Genomic DNA, 19,439 nt, shown 5'->3' on the forward strand with positions numbered 1-19,439 from the left:
TCTGCCTTCGTTTTCAAGTCTTTGTTCATTTTTTTTAACTGTTTCCTTTTTCTTCTACTATGGATCGTATTACTTGCTAGTAACTAGGTTAGCTGTTAACTTTTTGTTTGGGCTTTTATCGACAGAATTGAATTTTTCAGATATTTTTTGATATTAACATTTCATCTATATTCATATTTTACCCGTTTATTTGAGCAAAAAAAGTCTATTGTTAAACAGAATCAGATTTTTTCCACGAATCAAAATGCTCTCATTGACAAGCAGATGAACACAACAGCATAGAAGATACAATCCGGATAGATTCAACCAGGATATAACCTATTTAATTGTTTCAATCTTGTAATACGTAACAATAATTCATTGCTGTAATTGCTCCAAATCACGGTCATCGCTAGAAAATAAAACGTTAATTGATTATCGCTTGACCACAGGTTTAATTTTCCATCAATAGGTGTCTCTAATTTATGGTTAGCTTTTACCTTGTTGTTACGTTCGTAAGGTCTTCCTAAAAGGCCAACTAATTAGTAACTTCAAATGAATAAACAGTTACAATTATTTGATGACCTTTTCTGTTCAATCTCATCATCTGATTACATTATAATGTTCATCCTATTCTCAACGTGTTCTTATCGGTTTTCCCCTTGGTGAACAATATTCTGGTTCTCATAACGCTATCTCTATAACAATTACTATTCATCTGTTTAATCTTTACCTTCTATTGAGATAAATTATATTTAATGTAACACCGATAATCTAAACAATGTGAAATCCCGAATTTTTCAAAGAAACTATCATCAGAGAAACTATGCTTATCAAATACGTTAAGAAACCGCTTCCAGTATCAATTATAATTGGAGTTCATGTCCAAAAAAGATGGAAAGGGGTTGGTGCATTCAATTCCTATTATAGTTTGGTCAATAATAGAGCGAGCTCATAAAAAATAATGAATTACAATTATTACAAGTTGTAATCGAAGTAAGTATTAATTTTTCATGTTAAAACCAAACCATGAACATGATAATATTAAAAAATAATCTAAAGCCATAAGAACCGCTCAATTTTACCGCAACTAGAGTAACTTAATGGCTAGCTTTTTATTTTTTAATTTGAATAGCTGTTCAAGCAATCTGCGATTAAACTGTTTAGTCTAAATTATTTGAAGTTACAAGAATATTAGATATATAATTATTTATTGAAATGAAGTTTTACAGGAATCATGTTGGATTGGATCAAGGGATAGCTATAATACAATCATTCTTGTTCAGCTCTTACTGTCGTCCGTACAAACCCAAGGCAACACAAACAGCTCCAGTGAACAACATTTGGGCGATTTTGCCGGGATCTCCGCTTTGTAAAGTGTTGAAATAATCGTTTATGTCTGGACAATGCCATGACTGGATTTGGTCTGTATTGATTAGGATTGATTTGGTCGTTAGTCAAACGTTTGGGTTTCTATGTATAGATAACTTACCTTGGAAGTTCTTGACGAACTCATTGATTTGTTTACCAACAGCACCAATACCATTCTTTTGGATTTCTTGGATAATATCTGTAAATCAAATCATCGGCTAAGTAAATCTTGATTCATGGTGGTGATCAGTTAGACTTACTTTGCATTTCTTGTTGCATATCACGCTTTGATCGGCTCAAATCGGCTCCATAAGCGAACCCTGGAAAGAGACAAGGAAATCGATTATGAATTTGAAAAAAAGTGGAGCTGAGAAAAACTTACCAAGGCACAAAGCTAAAGCTAAAACAATTACGAATCGCATTTTGGTTGATTTACTGGTTGATTGAAACTTCAAACGAGTTGTTCAGTCTTTACGAGTTTGGTTGTTGTCTCTCGATGGAATCGATGTTTATTTTATACTCAAATTAAAGCCGTTTTGAACACATTGGCATGATTTGGTGATTGACAAGGCTCAGTCATTTTCATCATTTGACAACAAAAATTGGAATATTTTTGTTCCTCGCCATTGTTAAAATGCTGACCTTGTTTAAACACCTTTCAATCAGATCGATCAAGTGAAGGATAGTAACAGATTAACAAAATGAAATTTGGAAGTTATATGGATGGAAAAATCAAACGAATCGACAAAAGAAAAAACCGGAGATTAATCGAAACACCTTTAAATCAAAGTGATGATTGCAATTCAAAGGAAATTCAGTCTAAGTGATGGATAAAATTGCAAATCTTCATATGCAATAGTTTGCAAATGAATCGCAAAAAATACCAAAGAGTTAAATTATTGAAGTCAAATAACTTACAAATGCAAAACACACGAAGAATTATTCAGAAAATTTAGATTTGAAAACTAACGGCCGAGTTAAAGGCCTATTAGTGTGACTCTTAAGACACTGTCGCTGTAGTTATCATTCTTGCAAATGGCAATTTTGTTTAAGATTTGTTGAAGTAAACAATTTTTGAGAGCTCAGAGCCTTACACCTGTATTGCCCCAGTATCGTACTGCGATTAATCTATTGATGATATCAAAGATTATCCAATGAGTTGATATCACTTTCCAAATCATACAATTATGACAATAAATTTATAAGCACTAAAATTAATGCCAACATCCACCTCAAGTTCAAGTTGGTTAATAGAGATCACACTACATTTTGGATCGATTGACACCGGGTAGCATTTACTAGTGGATCTAACAAAAACAACCGTGAAAAATTTCTATACATTTGTGATTTTTAACCATTTTAAAGGTTAATTTACAGCACTTTAGGGTTAAACATTCAAATATTGATAGTACAAAATAATCGGAAATCGGAATTTAATTCAAGATCAACCAGAAATTTTCACTTAAAAGACAGTTTATTGACAGAATAAAAACAGAAATCAAAGATTTTTTTATATTAAAATATTTTTTAATGTATTATTAGTTTAAGGTTAAAAATTTGGGTGGATTGGGATAAATTAATCTTAACTTTGAACAGAGAAGCTTATTGTAAATGTAATGCAGTACAGACAGCACTACCAAACAAGGTTTGAGCGACTTTACCGGCATCACCGCTTTGTATGGCCTGAAGATAGTCACCGATATTTGGACAATGCCATGTCTTGATTTGATCTAAAGATGCACCAGAAAATTAGTAATCATCTTTTAATGTCACTATTTATTCAAACTTACCTTGGAAGGTTTTGGCAAATTCAGCGATTTTACCACCAACAGCACCAATACCGTTCTTTTGGATTTCAGCGATGATGTCTGCGATAAAACATAATGGTCAGCTTCATGTTTAGTTACAAACATCTTTTAAATTGGACTTACTTTGCATGTCTTGCTGGATGTCACGCTTTGATCGGTTAACACTGGCACCATAGGCAAAACCTGGTAAATTTAATAATAATTTCAATTAGAGTTGAGGATTGGGTTTAATAGGTTAGGGTAACTTACCAATGCATAAAGCAAGAGACAAGATTACTAAGAATCGCATTTTGTTGGCTGGGGTTGAACTGAGTCGAGAGTTGAACTGGTTCGAAAGTCAAAAGAGGAAACAATAACGTATAAACCATTGATTTACCGTTTTTTATACCGCATTTTGTATCACAAAATGTCACAGATTTAAAGATACCAAAAAACAATGAATCAATTGAAAAAAAGGGATTTACTTTTTTCCGGATTCAGTGATAATAAAATAATGAATTCAAGTGTTATCATTTTATGATATGATATTCAAACGAATTTCATATCAATTCTGTTTCAATGTGTGAACCTGAATCAAGGTTAGCTTAATGACCTTAAAATTATGTTCAATTCTAGATCATTGAATCACTAAAGATAGCTGAGACTTACATTACGAATATTACATTATTAATAATATGTTAGAGTATACAAATGTAATAATTACAGAGACACTAAATCGTCAACCAATCGTGAATCTCTCGGTCTCGAAGGATCAAAGTTGCGGATATATTTGGCATGACAATCACGGTACAATCCTCGAGTCTGTAATCACCAAACATAATGCCTTATGAAAATGCCAATTGTTTGTCTAAAATATCAAGATTAGATATTGTTTCATAGAAGATTTCATTGTTTATTTCAATGAATTGACATTGAAATTATAAATTAAATAATAAAAACTAAATCATTGTACATGGTATTAAATACAGGGGTTTTCAACCTGTATATCAAGAACAAGCAAACCTAACTTGGGCTTGCATTTTATAATTGATTGGTAATTTTAAAATGATTTTTCCTCAACATGATAAATCATTAATAAACTCTCAGTTATTCAAATCTTAAAAACTTAAAATTTCAGCTAAAATGCCTAATTTTGTCATAAATAGTCAATTATCAGACCTTAGGATTTATTAACAATATCTAACTTAATAATATTGTTGGGATTTTTATTCAATTGAAAAGTTTCTGGTTAAATTCAAAACTTGTTTTCTTTAAAATCATTTTCTTTAAAATCAAACTTGAAATCAGGTTAAATAATGTTTTCAACGATATTCAACTTGCCATGATAAAATTTTTACAAATTATCTTTCTTTTAGAATGCTATTGTAAGAGGAGGGAAATTGCCGCTTTGCATATCATTGAATCTAATCTAGTGAATGAACCTCAATGTGAAACATACTTGCACCGGTTTACCAGATTCTTCTCGATATTTACTGTTTTCAAATACCGGTAAATCCCGGATCAGATTTCGTGCGACTGTGTTCAGATCTTCTGCTCTAAAAATTGAGTCAATTTTATTGAACTCAGTGCCATTTAAGTTTATGATTAATAGTCAATGATCAATATGAAAACTATTCTGTACAATCTGCAAAAGCCTTTTGCGTATGATTTAAGTTATGAGTTCGGTTTTCTTTCGTTTTTAAATTTGATAAAGTCTGATGAAGTTTGCTTTCAAAAGAATTTAATTTGTGATTTTGATGAATTATTTATTATTTTAGGTCAAGAAATATGTGAATAATCACATATTATTTGCTATATAATAGTTTGCCTGATAAAGTTGGAAAGGAATAGTTGCTTCTAATAAAGCCAAAGTTGAATCAAAAATTCAATGGGCAAGTTTATTCCAATCGCAAAACGAGACAAGTGGCAAGAAAAACGACATCTGCGACCGCTTTAGGAGCATTATTACTATCCAGAGCATCTATGATATCTTGTAATGATGGACAATGAATGGCTCGCCTTGATCGGTCAATGGTGGCTCCATAAGCGAAACCTGAAACAATAATTTGTTTCAATTAGAGTTAGTGAGCAGTTTGGGTTCAATAGGTTTATTAACTTACCGAGGTATAAAACAAGAGATAAAACTACTAAGAATTTCATCTTGTCGCTGAAGTTGAATTGTTTCAATATGACGAACTGGTTTGAAAGCTGTAAGACAAAGTGATAACATTTTAATCGTTATCTGACTCTTTTTATATACAATTTTTTCTTCTCTGACTTTCGCCAAGTTTTCAAGAGCGTAATCAAATTTGACATCTAACAGCTGATTAAATCAAAATTAACTTGAAAATTATTTTGATTACAATAAAAGCTCTGTGCTTGGCCATGTAAAATGGTTTGTTATGGGTTCCACCATTATCTTTGTTACTAAGTTATGAAATAATGAAACATCTGTGTGACAATATATTGTCAGTTAAATCACAAAACAATGAAACATTTCTGTAGACATCAAGCAATCCCGTTGATACATGCCTTGTAAGCATGATAAAAGCTATGAATAAAAATTAAAATTGGTTGCAAAATTAATATTCCAGTTTCACTTATTCAAATATTTAAGCTTTTACACAACGATTGAACAGAAAGGTTGAAAATTGATAAAATTATCCGTCACTTGCAGCATATTTTTTAAAATAAACACTGGTCATAAACTAGACCTGAGAACGATCCGATTAAAGATCGATCCGGATCGATTAAACATGTTGCGATTCGAGCTCGATCCGATCTTTTAATATGACGATTAATCAGTGTTAGGATCGATCTTTCTATCTCTATCCTTTGGTGTCTTATGCTCATCTAATTTTCGTTTGGAAGTCATGATATTTGATTTAAGTGTTTATAAGTATTTCATTATTTAGTGAATCTTGTTTTTTACTGTTTCTTTGAGTCAGTATGAAGCGTAAAAGTGATATTTGGACCCATTTTACACTTGACAAAGTGAACAAATTTGGTGAATGTAACACTTGTGGTAAGAAGCTAAAGTACTGTGGAAGCTCTACATCATTCTGGCGACATGCATCTATGCATGGATTATTCAATTCTGATGATAATGACGAAGGAAGTAATTAAGCCAGTGATTCCGGTCAATTGACTATTCCTGAAGTTCTTGATCTAATGGATGAAAGTAGCAAAAAATGCGTCAAATTCAAAGATGATTTATGCTCATTAATTGTTACTTGTGGATTGCCATTTAGTGTTGTTGAGAAACCAGGATTTGAATTGTTTTTCAAACGTAATTTACCCAGAGTCAAATTGCCTTCTCGATTTACAATTAAGAATGATGTTTTGAAAAAATTTGAAGTAGTCAAATTACATTTGATAGCAAAATTTGCTAATGTTGACTCCTTTGCTTTAACATTTGATTCTTGGACTGAGCCTTTCAACAATCGTGGTTATCTTGGTGTAACTTTACATTTCCTGTTGCTCAATCAATTACAATCTCAGATTATTGCTGTAAAAGAACACAAATCAACCCATTCAGCACATAACATAGTTGATATGTTGGAAACTATTCTATGTTCATGGAATATAGCAAAGGAAAAGATTGTTTGTTGTACAACAGATAATGGTGCAAATATGAAATTAGCTGTTGACTTGTTTCTTGGTCCAAAAAAACATGTTCCTTGTTTTGCTCACACTCTCAACCTCTGTGTCAAAGAAGCGATTGAAAAATCAAACTCATTCAGTTCAATTGTTGACAAGGTAAAAGCGATTGTTACATTCATTAAACATTCATCAACTGCATCTCAAATATTAGCTCAAGCTCAAACTGATGAAGTCCAAAAATTGAAACTGAAACAAGCTGTTGTTACGAGATGGAACTCGATCTATTTAATGTTGGAACGTTTTGTTAAACTTAATGTTCATGTTTATGCAATTCTTACTCAATTTTCACGAGCTCCTGAAATGGTAAATCAAACTGAAATAACAGCAATCGTTGAAGCTTTAGAGCTTCTTAAGCCATTTTATGAAGCAACTGAGGAACTCTCATCAGACACTAAAACAACTATTTCCAAAATTATACCGATGGTTAATTTGATTGATAAACGTTTGTCAAGTTTTGATTGTTCATCAGAAATTACAAGAAAACTTAAACAAGAATTACTTAAAGCTTTAAATAACAGATTTGGAAACATCGAGTCAAGTAAATTACATGCTATTGCAACTATTTTGGACCCAAGGTTCAAAAGGAATGATTTCCAATCAATTATCAAAGCAACAGAAGCTGTTAATTTAATTAACCGTGAGTTGAGTTCAATTCAAAGGAACAATCTAAATGATTTTGATTTAGACGAGCCTCATCATGAAGGTTTATGGAGCCTGAGAAACATAAGACAATCTGAATTCACTCAAAATGGTTATCCGTTGGATGAAAGTTTCCGTCTCTACTTGAACAATAAGCTGAGTAATTTACATGACTGTCCGATTACTATTTGGTTAAACTTGAAACAATTAAACTCAAGTCTTTCTGATTTAGCTTTGAAATACTTGATCATCCCGGCTACTTCTGTTCCCTCTGAAAGAGTTTTTTCAAAAGCTGGTCATCTAGTTGGCAAAGAAAGGTCATCACTTGACCCTAAACTCGTTGAAGAATTGATTATTATGATGGGAAGTGACCCAAAACTTATCTACCATGAATAGATGTTAAACCTTTGGTTTTTGTTCAAATTCAATTTTTTTTGTCTCAACATTGGAACATCAGTAACTCGCCAGTCTCAAATTTTCTGAACACAATTGACACACCATTAGCTTCCTCTTGATGAGGTGAAACTAAATATGTATGATTTATAAATGAAACTTTCTTATTTCTTTCAAAACATGATGTTGCCCGACGTAAAAAATCAATAAAGTTATACCATAAGTACAATGGAGTTAGTCATCCTGGCGACCCTACCTTTTTTTCAGAAAGAAACATGATACAAGATTGATTAAGGTATCAATGGAGAGAGCATATAAAATGCTTTCGATTGATATATAATTCATGTTTATCACTCAATTCGTTGTTGAGTTACAAGTCGATGAAATTTTGCGAAAAAACCATTTTCGTGCATCTAATGTTTGTTGAAAATTGAAAAATTAGTTTACTTTAACCAATAGTAAGTAAAGATCGTTTAGGCTCGATTAAAGCTCGATCCTGAATCGAAGTTTTGCCTTACGATCCGATCCTTGAATCGATCCTAAAAAAGAGCGATCTTCTCAGGTCTATCATAAACCATTTAGCAGACAATCAAGTGGTAGAAAAGTCGTCGACTACAAACCAAATCAACTCATGATTATCTGGTTCTTGGCTAACCCAAAATTTAATATAACTGGCGTCATCTATCGAGTAATTTTTAACTCTTTTAATGTATTTTTGTTGATTGTTGCGAAAGTAGCTTTGATTTTGGCTGTAAAAGCATTTGAAAACGATTTTGCTGCGATATTCAAGTTATGATAATGTTAAATAATTTACAAGCATTTTACCGAACTTCGAAAAATCAATAGATAACATTGCAAAGAATCTTAAAAGTAGTCTTATAAAGTCCTCTTCCAGGACAACTTCGATTCTCCAGGACAGTCCGCCTCTGGGACAAGGGGAATATCGTCATACGGTATTAGTTTTTTACCGTGAAAAAAAATGAAAACTTTTTTTAATGAAAAATGAAAACTTTTTTAATGAAAAAATAAATTAAATGAAAAAATGAAAATGAATTTTATACAAATTAAAGGCCACGACTGGCATCTCTTAATTCGAGCTCTCGCACTTGAGACTCGACCCACCGAGCATATCGCTCCTGAAATACTTCAGGAGGGAAACCAAAGGCGGCTTCACACCGCAGATCAATATAAGTAATGAACTGGTCCTTTTCGGCCAGTTCATTCTTCACCTCCTCGACCTCAGCTCTCAGCTCCTGGTTCTTGGCTTGCAGGTGTCTTTCAGTCAATCATCTCCCCTTCTTGGCTTGCAGGTGCTGGTTTCGCCCCACCAAACGCCCGATCCGCGCCTCCTGGTCCTCATATCGAATTTTTCGAGCACGAGCTCGATGGTTCGGATGATGAAGGAGGGACGGCGACCATGACGGACTCGAGATGAGTCAAAACTCTTCGGAGTTGAACATGAAGGGGAGATGATTGACTGAAAGACACCTGCAAGCCAAGAACCAGGAGCTGAGAGCTGAGGTCGAGGAGGTGAAGAATGAACTGGTCGAAAAGGACCAGTTCATTACTTATATTGATCTGCGGTGTGAAGCCGCCTTTGGTTTCCCTCCTGAAGTATTTCAGGAGCGATATGCTCGGTGGGTCGAGTCTCGAGTGCGAGAGCTCGAATTAAGAGATGCCAGTCGTGGCCTTTAATTTGTATTAAATTCATTTTCATTTTTTCATTTAATTTATTTTTTCATTAAAAAAGTTTTCATTTTTTTCACGGTAAAAAACTAATACGTATGACGGTATTCCCCTTGTCCCAGAGGCGGACTGTCCTGGAAGAGGACAGAAAATCTGTGCTGGAGAATCGAAGTTGTCCTGGAAGAGGACTTTATAAGACTACTCTTAAAGCTTGATCTATTAGATGGCACCAGAAAATTATGGGTTAAGTTACTGTATGATTCTTGGAACCTACCTTTCTCATCTTTGAAATGCTAAAGGGTTTCATTTTCTGAAAATCGATAAGTCAGTTCGAATTTTCGGTGGAGTCTATTTTCCAAGCTTTGTCTCATGTTGGACTTAAGATTGGTAGCTAAATATTTAATAGCAATAGCCCAAATGGTCTCTCTTGACCGTCACTATAAATTTTAGTGAAGATAACACTACTTTTGGGATAAATTGATTGAAAGTGATTAGTATTTATTTGTGGAGTTACCAGAAACAAGCGCAAAATTTAATAAACTTGTAATTTGCAACATTTTTATTCGTTTAATTATCTTGAATTCATTTTAAGGATAAACATTTCAAACAGTTGATACAAGAATTTAAATATAATATTTCGAATGATATATTAGTCTTAAGTTGGAAATTTGGTGGAATCTGGAAAAAAATCTTACGAGTGAATATAACCAACAGAAAAGGTTAATGCAAGTGCAATACACCACAAACAGCACTAACGAAATAAAGTCGAGCCACTTTACCAAGCTCATCTTTATTCATGGCATTGAGTATCTCAAAGACATCTGGACAATGCCATGAAGTTATGCGATCTAAAGATTAACCAGAAAGTTAATTATTACCTCCTATAATAACTAATCATTATCACTTACCTTTGAAGTTATGAGCAAATTCAGTGATTTTACCACCAATAGCACCAATTCCATTTTTTTGTATTTCAGCGATGATGTCTGTAATAAACCAAAAGTTTTAGTCTCATGGCTCTTTATCAGTATCTGTTGAATTGAACTTACTTTCCATATCTTCTTGGATATCACGCTTTGACCGGTCAACACTGGCACCATAGGCAAAAACTGGTAAATTAAATATTTTAATTAGAGTTGAGGATTGGGTTTAATAGGTTATGGTAACTTACCAATGCATAAAGCAAGAGACAAGATTACTAAGAATCGCATTTTGTTGGTTGGAGTTGAGTTGGACTGAGTCGAAAGTTAAACTGGTTTGAAAGTTGGTAATGAAATAATAATGGATAGACCATTGATTTACCTCTTTTTATATGCATTTTGTAAAGATAATCAAGATATCAAAAAACAATGAATCAATGGACAAAAAAGGATTTGTGTAAATCAAAATGAACTGAAAACTTTAATAATATGCAATCCTCGAGTTTGTACACACCGAACAAACTATGTTAATTTCTGAACATTCAATTGATTGGCTAACAAGGTGTATAAGCTTGTAAGATATAGATTAGATATTGTTTTCATGTGAACAGACAATGAAATTATAAAACATTAATTATGAAACATTGTATTAAATGTATTAATAAGAACAAGCGAACCTAAAATTGTATTGAAACTGAACATTTTATTAAAGCTTAAAAGAAAGCAAATTACATTTTAAAATTTATTTGTAATTTCAAAAAGATTTATCCTCAACTCTGCATGATAAATCATTCATAAATCCTCAATGTTTTAAATTCTAGAAAATCATTTAAAACTTCAGCTAAAATGCCTAATTCTTTTATAAATAGTCAGCTATCAGACCTTGGAACTTATTCTTGGGATTTTTATTCAAATTTCCTAGAAAATTCTAGTTAAATTCGAACCTTATTTTGGTTCAAATCAGACTAGAATCAGGTTAATAATATTTTCCATTATAAAATTTCAACAAACAAATTATCTTATTATCAAATTATCGTAAAATATGACAGATAATTGTTACAATTACAATCGGTTAATTAAAAATACAATAAAATCACACAAACCTAAGCTTGTGATGCAGAATTTGATTGTAAGTTTTGACGAAAGAAAATGAATTCTAATATTTATCTTTTTCCTATTTCAAAGTGATTTTCAGCAGTGCTTGTTGATAGTTAATTCATGAATTTTATTCTCCTGCTTATGGAAACCCTCTGATCATGCCAGAGCTCAATCCGAGGTCTAAACATACTTTTGCAGGCGAAAAATCGTGATAGTTAGAAGCAACCCTAGGAAATACACATTAACATGCACATTTGCTAAAAGGAACAACAACGGATGTGCTTCGGATTTCTCAGGGTTGCTTCCGGCTATCGCGATTGATCATATTCTCGCTCACATCCTTGCAACGCGAAAACTTTGCCAGATGATAATACAATCAATTACAGGAAATTATATACATAAATAATAAATAATATAAATGATAAATTTTATTTTATTTCACTGACAATAATATTACATTATTTTGACATTACTATTGCAGTTCAGAATAATAGCGATCAAAATCTAGCTATTTTTATATATTTACGTGGAAGCAACAAGAATTTCACGTTTGAAATGCTTATGCAGTATTATCCTTTATTAGCAATACCAGCACATTGTTGCAAGAGCGGTGTACAAACTTTTTCCAATTCATCAGCATTTTGTGGAGATTTCATTTTACAGGCAGCTTTTATTAGAGCACAATTTGCTCCATTCAATTCTTGCGCGTCAATATAATTTAAACCTAAAGATATTAAAATCAAGACAATGAAGATTGTTGAAAACGAATGAAGATGCATTATGTAAGCTGGTAATATTATGAAAAAAACTTGGACCGAATCAAATTTACAATTAGATTAGTGATGAAGAAGAAAGAAACAAGTGATTTGCACTAAGAGAATGGATTCCTTTTATATAACCATGAGTTTATTCAGTTGTCACACAACATTCTAAAAACTGTTTGAATTGCTTTAATCTAAATTAAAATTTGTTGAATTAACAACGTTCATTCGATAATTTATTTATTTCATTATTAACATTCACTGAATAATTGATTGTTATGTTCATCAACCTACTGTCTAGGTGTACACAGTGAGTAAAAACCAATAATTATGTGCCATTTAAATTTACTTAAGTTTGCACATATTGCGGATTTTACGATTTCATTGCATTAGTATGTTAACAAAAAATTGGTTATAAATTCCTTCTCCCTTCAATTTCATGGACATTCGGTATGAAACGATTTTTAATGAAATCAAAATTGACTTTTTTAAAAAAAGACTTCGATTTTTAATATTTCAGGAGATTATCCCGAAAAAAAAAATCTGAATGCCACCAACAGCAGCAAGGTGACATTTTTATTGCATGCTTATCTCCTGAAATATTCAAAATCGGAGTCCTTTTTGCAAAAAGTTTTTTTAAAAGCTTAAAAATTCGTTTGCATACCGAATGTCCATGGCATTTAGTTTGGAAGGTGACCTGAACCTTTCAGTCGATCTATTTTGATTTATATAAGGCGAATCACATCCTTTTTAACAACTTTGTGGCCAAAGCTTGGCACTTTGCGATTCTTCAAAACCATGGAATGAAGTTGAAAACATATGGTTTTTGACGAAAGACAAAATCAGAATTTGACACCTTTTCGCTTCTAGGCCATAACTTGACAATTTTCGATCAAATTTGGTTCATTTTTACAAAAAATATTTTTGTAAAGTGCACCTTCATTTTGACGTTTGAATGGTGCTTGTAATTCTAGTCTAACTGTCGCAAACAAATACTGAAAAAATGTCCAGAACTTTACCAGTCATACCTTAGTTACAATTGCACAGTTGATGAAAAGTCCTTCAAACCCAATGCAAGGGTAACTGAAAAATATAAAGCTATTGAATATGCACAGACGTGAGATTAGTAATTTGTTTTTATTTCAATTTAAATTCAAGGATTACTTTTGAATATTTCATTCGACTATACGATTCTCAACTACCGAAGAAGGTGTTTAAACAAAACGTGATTTCCGTTCTCGCTGCATATTTTCTTGTTTTTCTGTCAGTAACAACAGTGTTAAAATCCATCTCAAACATAGTGCGTCAGTCATCGTTTATATTTTATGTTTTATCCTCTTTGAGCTATCTATGCTTTCATCATGAAAGTTTCACGTCAGACCCAAATTGTGATGCCAAGTACTCTATCACTCATTAAGTTGCATCGCATTGCAATAGTCTAATATTGATATCTTTATTGAGTTGCTGTTGTAGCAAAAGTATAATGAAATATCAGTCTGGTTACCTCTAATCTGCACAAATATGAGCAAATTCAGCGATTTTACCACCAATAGCACCAATACCATTCTTTTGGATTTCAGTGATGATGTCTGTGATAAAACGAAATGATCAGCTTCATATTTATTAGTAAAAGAAATCGATCTAAATTGGACTTACTTTGCATATCTTGTTGGATATCACGCTACAATCAGAGTTGAAGATTGGGTTTAATACATAACTCAACCAATTAATTTCCGAAGAGCAGAGTTAACTTAACCCTAAGTCAGAAATAGTTGAAACTTCGAGACTCATTTTAAGTTAGTATTTCTATTCAATTTGCTAATTATCTCACAATAGTGGCATTTTTCAAATGGCCTCTCTTGTCCGTTACTATAGATTTTGGTTCGTCATGAAATATTTTCCATAAGTTGATATTAAATTGAAAATCATATCAATTATAACAATCAATAATTATTAGTTAGAGTTAATAGTTAGAGTTAGATTGATGCTAACAGCAACCTAACGTTCAAGTTTCTTCACTAGTAGAGATCACATTACGTTTAGGAATGGATCGATTAGGTTTGCATTTATGAGTTGATTCACGGACAACAATCGCAGAAATTTCATTTGCGGAGTTTTTTATTCATTTAATTACTTAAATTGATTTTAAAGATACACATATTATCAAACAGGTCGTACAAGAATTTAAAACTAATATTTTGACAAATTTGTTTTACATTGTATTAGTCTTTAGTCACAAACTGGTGAATCGGAAAATGTTAATGCAAGTGCAATACATTGCAAACAGCACTAGTGAATAAGATTTGAGCCACTTTACCACCATCTTTACTACCGATGGCATTTATTACATCAAAGGGATTTGGGCAATGCCAGGTCTTTATTTGATCTAAAGGTTATTCAAAATTTAGTAAAGATCTTTTATTAATAACTTATTATTACTTACCTTTGAAGTTGTTAGCAAATTCAGCAATTTTACCACCAATAGCACCAATACCATGCTTTTGGATCTCAGAGATGAGGTCTGTAATAAACCAAAAGTGTTAGTCTTCTGAATCTTTACCGGTATCTTTTAAATTGGACTTACTTTGCATGTCTTGTTGGATGTCACGCTTTGATCGGTTGAGACTGGTTCCATAAGCGAAACCTGATAAATTTAATAATAATTTCAATTAGAGTTGCGGATTGGGTTAAAATAGGTTTCGGTAACTTACCAATGCATAAAGCGAGAGACAAGATTACTAAGAATCGCATTTTGTTGGCTGGAGTTGAGTTGGACTGAGTCGAAGATTAAACTGGTTTGAAAGTTGGAAATGAAATAATAATGGATAGACCATTGATTTACCTCTTTTTATATGCATTTTGTATCACAAAATATCACAGATAATCAAGATATGAAAACAATGAAGCAATTCGAGATTCAATGAAGAAAATGAACAGAGAATTTTAATCACAGTGCAAGCCTCGAGTTCTTACACACCAAACATGCTCTAATTTTTTAACGTGTCAATTGATCGATTAAGATATCAAGATCAGATATTATTTTCATATAAGATTCCATTGTTTATTTCCAAGAATTAACATTGAAATTATAAAAACTAAATCATGAAGCATTGTATTCAAAGTATAATAAGAACAAGCAAACCTAAACTTATTGAAATTGGGTTTACATTTTATAGTTGATTTGTAATTTCAAAATGATTTATCCTCAACTCTGCATGATAAAACATTCACAAATCTTCAATGTTTTAAATCCTAGAAAATTATTTAAAATTTCAGCTAAAATGCATAATTCTGTTACAAATAGTCAGTTATCGTCATAGTACAGACCTTAGGACTTATTTTTGGGATTTTTATTCAATTGAAAAGTTTGTAGCTGAATTTGAACCTTATTTTGGTTCAAATCAAACTAGAATCAGGTTAATAATATTTGCCATTATAAAATTTTCACAAAAAAATTATCTTATTATCAAATTATCGTGAAACATGACAGATAATTGTTATAATTACAATTGATTAATGAAAAGTACAATGCGATCAAACAAACCTAAGCTTGTGATGCGAATTTGATTGTAAGTTTTGACGAAAGAAAATGAATTTTATTATTTATCCATTTCATACATTTCCTGTATTTCATAGTGATTTTCAGCAATGAATCCCTATCTTCAATGGAGCACAATTCCAAATTTCGAAGTCTGATTATTCAATGCAATTGGTTAATAGCAATCCTATTTTAGACCTCATTAATATCTGTTTGCCCTGAAACTCATTTATTCATTGATTGATAACCCTGTTTTTTGTACGTTCCTTGCTTTTTCTTTACTTTCTTAATATTGCAATAAAATAAAAACTCAGCTCTAATTTAGATTTGGATGTAAAAACACAAAAAAATCGGAAAGCATAACAAATGAATTTATTTCATGGCGCAAAATTATGGTAGAAAATACATTTTATCAATTTTATCAAAATAACCAAAATTTTAAGGATTTTATGCCTTTTAATCAACGTAAACAGAATTTTGATTTGCAGTAGGCACAATGATTGATTAACAGGGAAAATTACACTTTGAACGGTTTGAAGTTTTCAGCAAACTGAAAATTGAATAACTTTGTCATTTATTTTGTACTAGAAGACGATTGAATAAAGATTCAGTTGGAAGAAATGAATTGGATCTTCTTCCCTTGGTTGGAACGCGAAAAAAGAGGAATATTTCTCTGTCGGGAGTTTCTTTCCTTCCAACAACCCAAAGATTCAATTCTGAATCCATATATTTTTTGTTTTTGAATCGTACAGCAGGATTGAGAAATGCGTCTTTAAATTCAAAATGATTACCAATTTCTGTTAAGCCAGGATAATGTTTGTTTAATTTATCACTCAAATATATGGCAACGTCACGCAAAGTCTTGGACAGATTAGGGGAAAGAGGTTTATGCGATTCAGTTATGACAGGTCCGTAAAAGGTTCTTGAATTTAGATCCATATCAATATAAAACAAAAGGTAATCCGGAAAATGCAGGTCTTGCGAATAGTAATCAATGCAACTTGGGATACTTGAACGAGAACATGAATTGGTATCTGTTGTATTTTCATTTGGCAGGAAAGAACTGTTTTTATCAAGAGAACTTGCACTGGTTGATGATAATGGTGCAGCTGGTGCGGGTGAAAAAAGATGAGTTGGAGGGGATAGGGTATTATTGATAGATGTCGATGCTTGTTGTTGACTTTGACTTTGTAAAACAGATATTGATGGACTGGACAAAGACTTGGTCAACGGGTTGGATGGAATTGAACTATTCTCTGACCAGTGATCTTCTTCACAGGATGAGACCTCAGTTTTTGAATTTCCTCCTAAATCAGCTAGTTCACGAGCTGATAAAGATTGCTTTATACGGTCACAAACAGGAGATCCACCGGACCATGTATTGGTGAATAAGTAGCTTTGGGCCCTTAAATGTTCATTTAATTCTTGTATCAGGCCGGATCGGTTGAGAGTAGAAGCAACAAACCTAAGTGTTTGGTTAATAATAAGTTCATTGGGTTTAGTCTTGAGATCGCTGCATAAAAATGGCATCTCTAGAAGAGTACAAAGTAATGTTTGTTCAACAGCAACAACGAGCAGGAAAAATCGAGTTCCATCGTTTTCCTTGAAATCATTTGCAAGAGTATCTTTTTTCTCGGACAATGGGTAGACTTCTTGCCAAATCACTAATTTAACTGGTTGCTGTTTTGTTAAAGAAATAATTCCTCTGTATTTGATAAATGATACAACATCAGATAAGTAGTGTCCAGGTAAATGTGATGAAATGAGAAATCCTTTGTAAAAAAGAGCGGAGCCAATAATCAGTAAATCACAGCTATGATTGATTTCCCCATTTTCCTCAAAACAACAATCACTGAACCAATCCATTGATTCATATTCAGATAAGGCTTCATCCAAACCAAGCAACAGATCATCTTCAATAACTAAACGCTGGACCATGTCGAAATGAAAACATAAACTTGGCTCCTTTGAATTTGATTCAGATAGAAGGTAATGGAAAATAGATAAATAATGATTAATTTTTATATGATTGTCGCAATTTTTAAAGGCAGCATCCAAAGAGTTGTATAAAAATCGAAAGAATCGACTAAGCGAAGAAATCATGGAAATTATTTCTAATTGTTTGTGACTCTCCTCTGGAAAACATAGTATCAGAGCTGAATTGAATTCTTGAGCATACGAGACTATGAAGGTTTTATCGTCGGATTTAAAAGATCTTGTATCGCGTTTAGTGGTCAGAGATTCCAATTTACCTTTCACAGAGACTTCAGAAACGATCGGTAATTGCCCCGTAATATCATTAATGACTTGCGAAAGAGATACAAACATTCCTTTAAGTTTGATAATTTTTTGCCAATTGTTTAACCCACTGTCTCCAATTAAGCCATCTTTATTCTCCACTCCTTGATTTTCATTCAACGATTGAATCGGGGGATAAATAAGAACAGCATAATCCTTATCATTAGAAGAATTGTCGTTTGGTGATGCCAAGTACATCAATGTGAATATTTTTTCTTGCTCATCACTTCTATCGTTTAAGCCTTCTTTTACTAAATTAAATAGGAAATCTTTTGATGTTGGCTCATTTTCAATTCCTATTTTAGGTGGATTTGGAAAATTAACGGATCCATCTATTGTCTTATGGCCTTCTCTGTAAGCTTCTCGTCTGGTTGATGATGTTGAAGATGATGAAGATTGTATACCTTGAGAGGAAGAGCCAGTCAAACTCTTTACTCTTTTTTTCAACCAATTTTGCTTGGTTGTTTCTTTCAAAGATGTCTTGACTCTTCTCTCACCAGTCACCCAATGTCTGAATTTGGAGTATCCTGTTTTAAATTTGGGCAATTTCCGAAAAGAAGATAAGAAATCAGAGCCAGTGCCAGTTGGGTCAGCTTCTGCTGGTTTCTCTAGATTGATAATCGAGTCTCTACGTAAGGCTTGTAAGTAAAACAAGTTACCATATGAATCACAATTCTCTTGAATCCATTCTAAATTTGATTCAACTTCAGAATAACATTCACTGTCGCTATAATCTGAATTTGACTCGGAACTGCTTTCATGAGGTTCATCACAATTTGAGCAATTTGTCTCCATGTTAAGGCAAGATCAATGGTTTAAAATGGTTTGGCAGCCGTGAAATACATACGATAAATAACTGTATCAGCTTTTGCAGAGCGTGGTGGTAGAGCGGTAACAATTGAAATAAGAGATCTCAACATTACTGAATTAAAGTACATTTAATATTGGCATTAAAAGTATTCCAATATTCCAACAGGTAAGTAAAACTATCGGTTCAAAACAGTTGCGAAATAACATCACTAAAAACCAGTCTGTCAAATTGGAGATAAAAAGCGTGTAAAATCAGTTAGAGTAAGAAAACATTAGAATTGTTGCAAATATACTTACCAGGATATTTTATCCCTCGTCATGAAATAGTCGTCATAATTTTAATTTCGAAACATTCATAATAACAATTCCTGGTCGATCTCATAAAATAAACAAAAAGACAATTTGTTGTTGTTTAGTTGATAACTTTCTCACTCTTGTTGCTGTTTTGGTTTTGTTGTTTTGGCGGTTTGTTTGGTATAGAAAACATACTTCTCAT

The 19,439-nt window shown here is 32.5% G+C and overlaps 6 protein-coding genes and 1 long non-coding RNA gene across 7 annotated transcripts; 1 reads left to right on the forward strand and 6 right to left on the reverse strand.

Moving 5' to 3' along the window:
- Window positions 1-1,173: 1,173 nt before the first annotated feature.
- Window positions 1,174-1,824, reverse strand: LOC107360098 (uncharacterized). Its single transcript, XM_015926724.3, has 4 exons — window positions 1,733-1,824; window positions 1,611-1,670; window positions 1,472-1,549; window positions 1,174-1,405 (listed from the first exon to the last, which is right to left on the reverse strand). Exons 1-4 carry the CDS (start codon window positions 1,770-1,772, stop codon window positions 1,269-1,271), a joined length of 315 nt encoding a protein of 104 aa, XP_015782210.1. The 5' UTR covers window positions 1,773-1,824; the 3' UTR covers window positions 1,174-1,268.
- A 1,031-nt stretch (window positions 1,825-2,855) lies between these two features.
- LOC149094397 (uncharacterized) lies at window positions 2,856-3,506 on the reverse strand. The gene is made up of 4 exons (XM_015926288.3): window positions 3,408-3,506; window positions 3,282-3,341; window positions 3,141-3,218; window positions 2,856-3,080 (listed from the first exon to the last, which is right to left on the reverse strand). Exons 1-4 carry the CDS (start codon window positions 3,445-3,447, stop codon window positions 2,953-2,955), a joined length of 306 nt encoding a protein of 101 aa, XP_015781774.1. The 5' UTR covers window positions 3,448-3,506; the 3' UTR covers window positions 2,856-2,952.
- A 1,355-nt stretch (window positions 3,507-4,861) lies between these two features.
- On the reverse strand, window positions 4,862-5,352 carry LOC107359756 (uncharacterized). The gene is made up of 2 exons (XR_001568153.3): window positions 5,258-5,352; window positions 4,862-5,190 (listed from the first exon to the last, which is right to left on the reverse strand). It is a non-coding gene; the product is annotated as an uncharacterized LOC107359756 (long non-coding RNA).
- Window positions 5,353-6,308: 956 nt separating this feature from the next.
- LOC107365366 (E3 SUMO-protein ligase ZBED1-like) lies at window positions 6,309-7,835 on the forward strand. Its single transcript, XM_015932857.3, has one exon. It carries the CDS (start codon window positions 6,309-6,311, stop codon window positions 7,833-7,835), a length of 1,527 nt encoding a protein of 508 aa, XP_015788343.2.
- Window positions 7,836-10,059: 2,224 nt separating this feature from the next.
- LOC107359738 (uncharacterized) lies at window positions 10,060-10,786 on the reverse strand. Its single transcript, XM_015926304.3, has 4 exons — window positions 10,690-10,786; window positions 10,568-10,627; window positions 10,427-10,504; window positions 10,060-10,366 (listed from the first exon to the last, which is right to left on the reverse strand). The coding sequence occupies exons 1-4, from the start codon at window positions 10,727-10,729 to the stop codon at window positions 10,239-10,241; spliced, it is 306 nt and encodes a 101-aa protein (XP_015781790.1). The 5' UTR covers window positions 10,730-10,786; the 3' UTR covers window positions 10,060-10,238.
- Window positions 10,787-14,397: 3,611 nt separating this feature from the next.
- LOC107360207 (uncharacterized) lies at window positions 14,398-15,107 on the reverse strand. Its single transcript, XM_015926834.3, has 4 exons — window positions 15,009-15,107; window positions 14,882-14,941; window positions 14,741-14,818; window positions 14,398-14,683 (listed from the first exon to the last, which is right to left on the reverse strand). The coding sequence occupies exons 1-4, from the start codon at window positions 15,046-15,048 to the stop codon at window positions 14,556-14,558; spliced, it is 306 nt and encodes a 101-aa protein (XP_015782320.1). The 5' UTR covers window positions 15,049-15,107; the 3' UTR covers window positions 14,398-14,555.
- Window positions 15,108-16,184: 1,077 nt separating this feature from the next.
- Window positions 16,185-19,382, reverse strand: in (inturned planar cell polarity protein). Its single transcript, XM_015936096.3, has 2 exons — window positions 19,241-19,382; window positions 16,185-19,164 (listed from the first exon to the last, which is right to left on the reverse strand). The coding sequence occupies exon 2, from the start codon at window positions 18,926-18,928 to the stop codon at window positions 16,406-16,408; it is 2,523 nt and encodes an 840-aa protein (XP_015791582.2). The 5' UTR covers window positions 18,929-19,164; window positions 19,241-19,382; the 3' UTR covers window positions 16,185-16,405.
- Between the last annotated feature and the right edge of the window lie 57 nt (window positions 19,383-19,439).

The sequence above is a fragment of the Tetranychus urticae genome, chromosome 1 (assembly GCF_039701765.1).
Source record: "Tetranychus urticae isolate SD_2017Ah chromosome 1, NJAU_TeUrti_SD_1.0, whole genome shotgun sequence".
Taxonomy (NCBI): domain Eukaryota; kingdom Metazoa; phylum Arthropoda; class Arachnida; order Trombidiformes; family Tetranychidae; genus Tetranychus; species Tetranychus urticae.

Coding starts and splice junctions, on each gene's coding strand:
- LOC107360098 (XM_015926724.3), bottom strand. CDS start 1,772: ATGCGATTCGTAATTGTTTTAGCTTTAGCTTTGTGCCTTG. Junction 1,671..1,732: donor AGCTTTAGCTTTGTGCCTTG/GTAAGTTTTTCT, acceptor GTCTCTTTCCAG/GGTTCGCTTATGGAGCCGAT. Junction 1,406..1,471: donor GTTCGTCAAGAACTTCCAAG/GTAAGTTATCTA, acceptor TAATCAATACAG/ACCAAATCCAGTCATGGCAT.
- LOC149094397 (XM_015926288.3), bottom strand. CDS start 3,447: ATGCGATTCTTAGTAATCTTGTCTCTTGCTTTATGCATTG. Junction 3,342..3,407: donor GTCTCTTGCTTTATGCATTG/GTAAGTTACCCT, acceptor TAAATTTACCAG/GTTTTGCCTATGGTGCCAGT. Junction 3,081..3,140: donor ATTTGCCAAAACCTTCCAAG/GTAAGTTTGAAT, acceptor GTGCATCTTTAG/ATCAAATCAAGACATGGCAT.
- LOC107365366 (XM_015932857.3), top strand. CDS start 6,309: ATGGATGAAAGTAGCAAAAAATGCGTCAAATTCAAAGATGATTTATGC.
- LOC107359738 (XM_015926304.3), bottom strand. CDS start 10,729: ATGCGATTCTTAGTAATCTTGTCTCTTGCTTTATGCATTG. Junction 10,628..10,689: donor GTCTCTTGCTTTATGCATTG/GTAAGTTACCAT, acceptor TTAATTTACCAG/TTTTTGCCTATGGTGCCAGT. Junction 10,367..10,426: donor ATTTGCTCATAACTTCAAAG/GTAAGTGATAAT, acceptor GTTAATCTTTAG/ATCGCATAACTTCATGGCAT.
- LOC107360207 (XM_015926834.3), bottom strand. CDS start 15,048: ATGCGATTCTTAGTAATCTTGTCTCTCGCTTTATGCATTG. Junction 14,942..15,008: donor GTCTCTCGCTTTATGCATTG/GTAAGTTACCGA, acceptor TAAATTTATCAG/GTTTCGCTTATGGAACCAGT. Junction 14,819..14,881: donor CATCCAACAAGACATGCAAA/GTAAGTCCAATT, acceptor GGTTTATTACAG/ACCTCATCTCTGAGATCCAA.
- in (XM_015936096.3), bottom strand. CDS start 18,928: ATGGAGACAAATTGCTCAAATTGTGATGAACCTCATGAAAGCAGTTCC.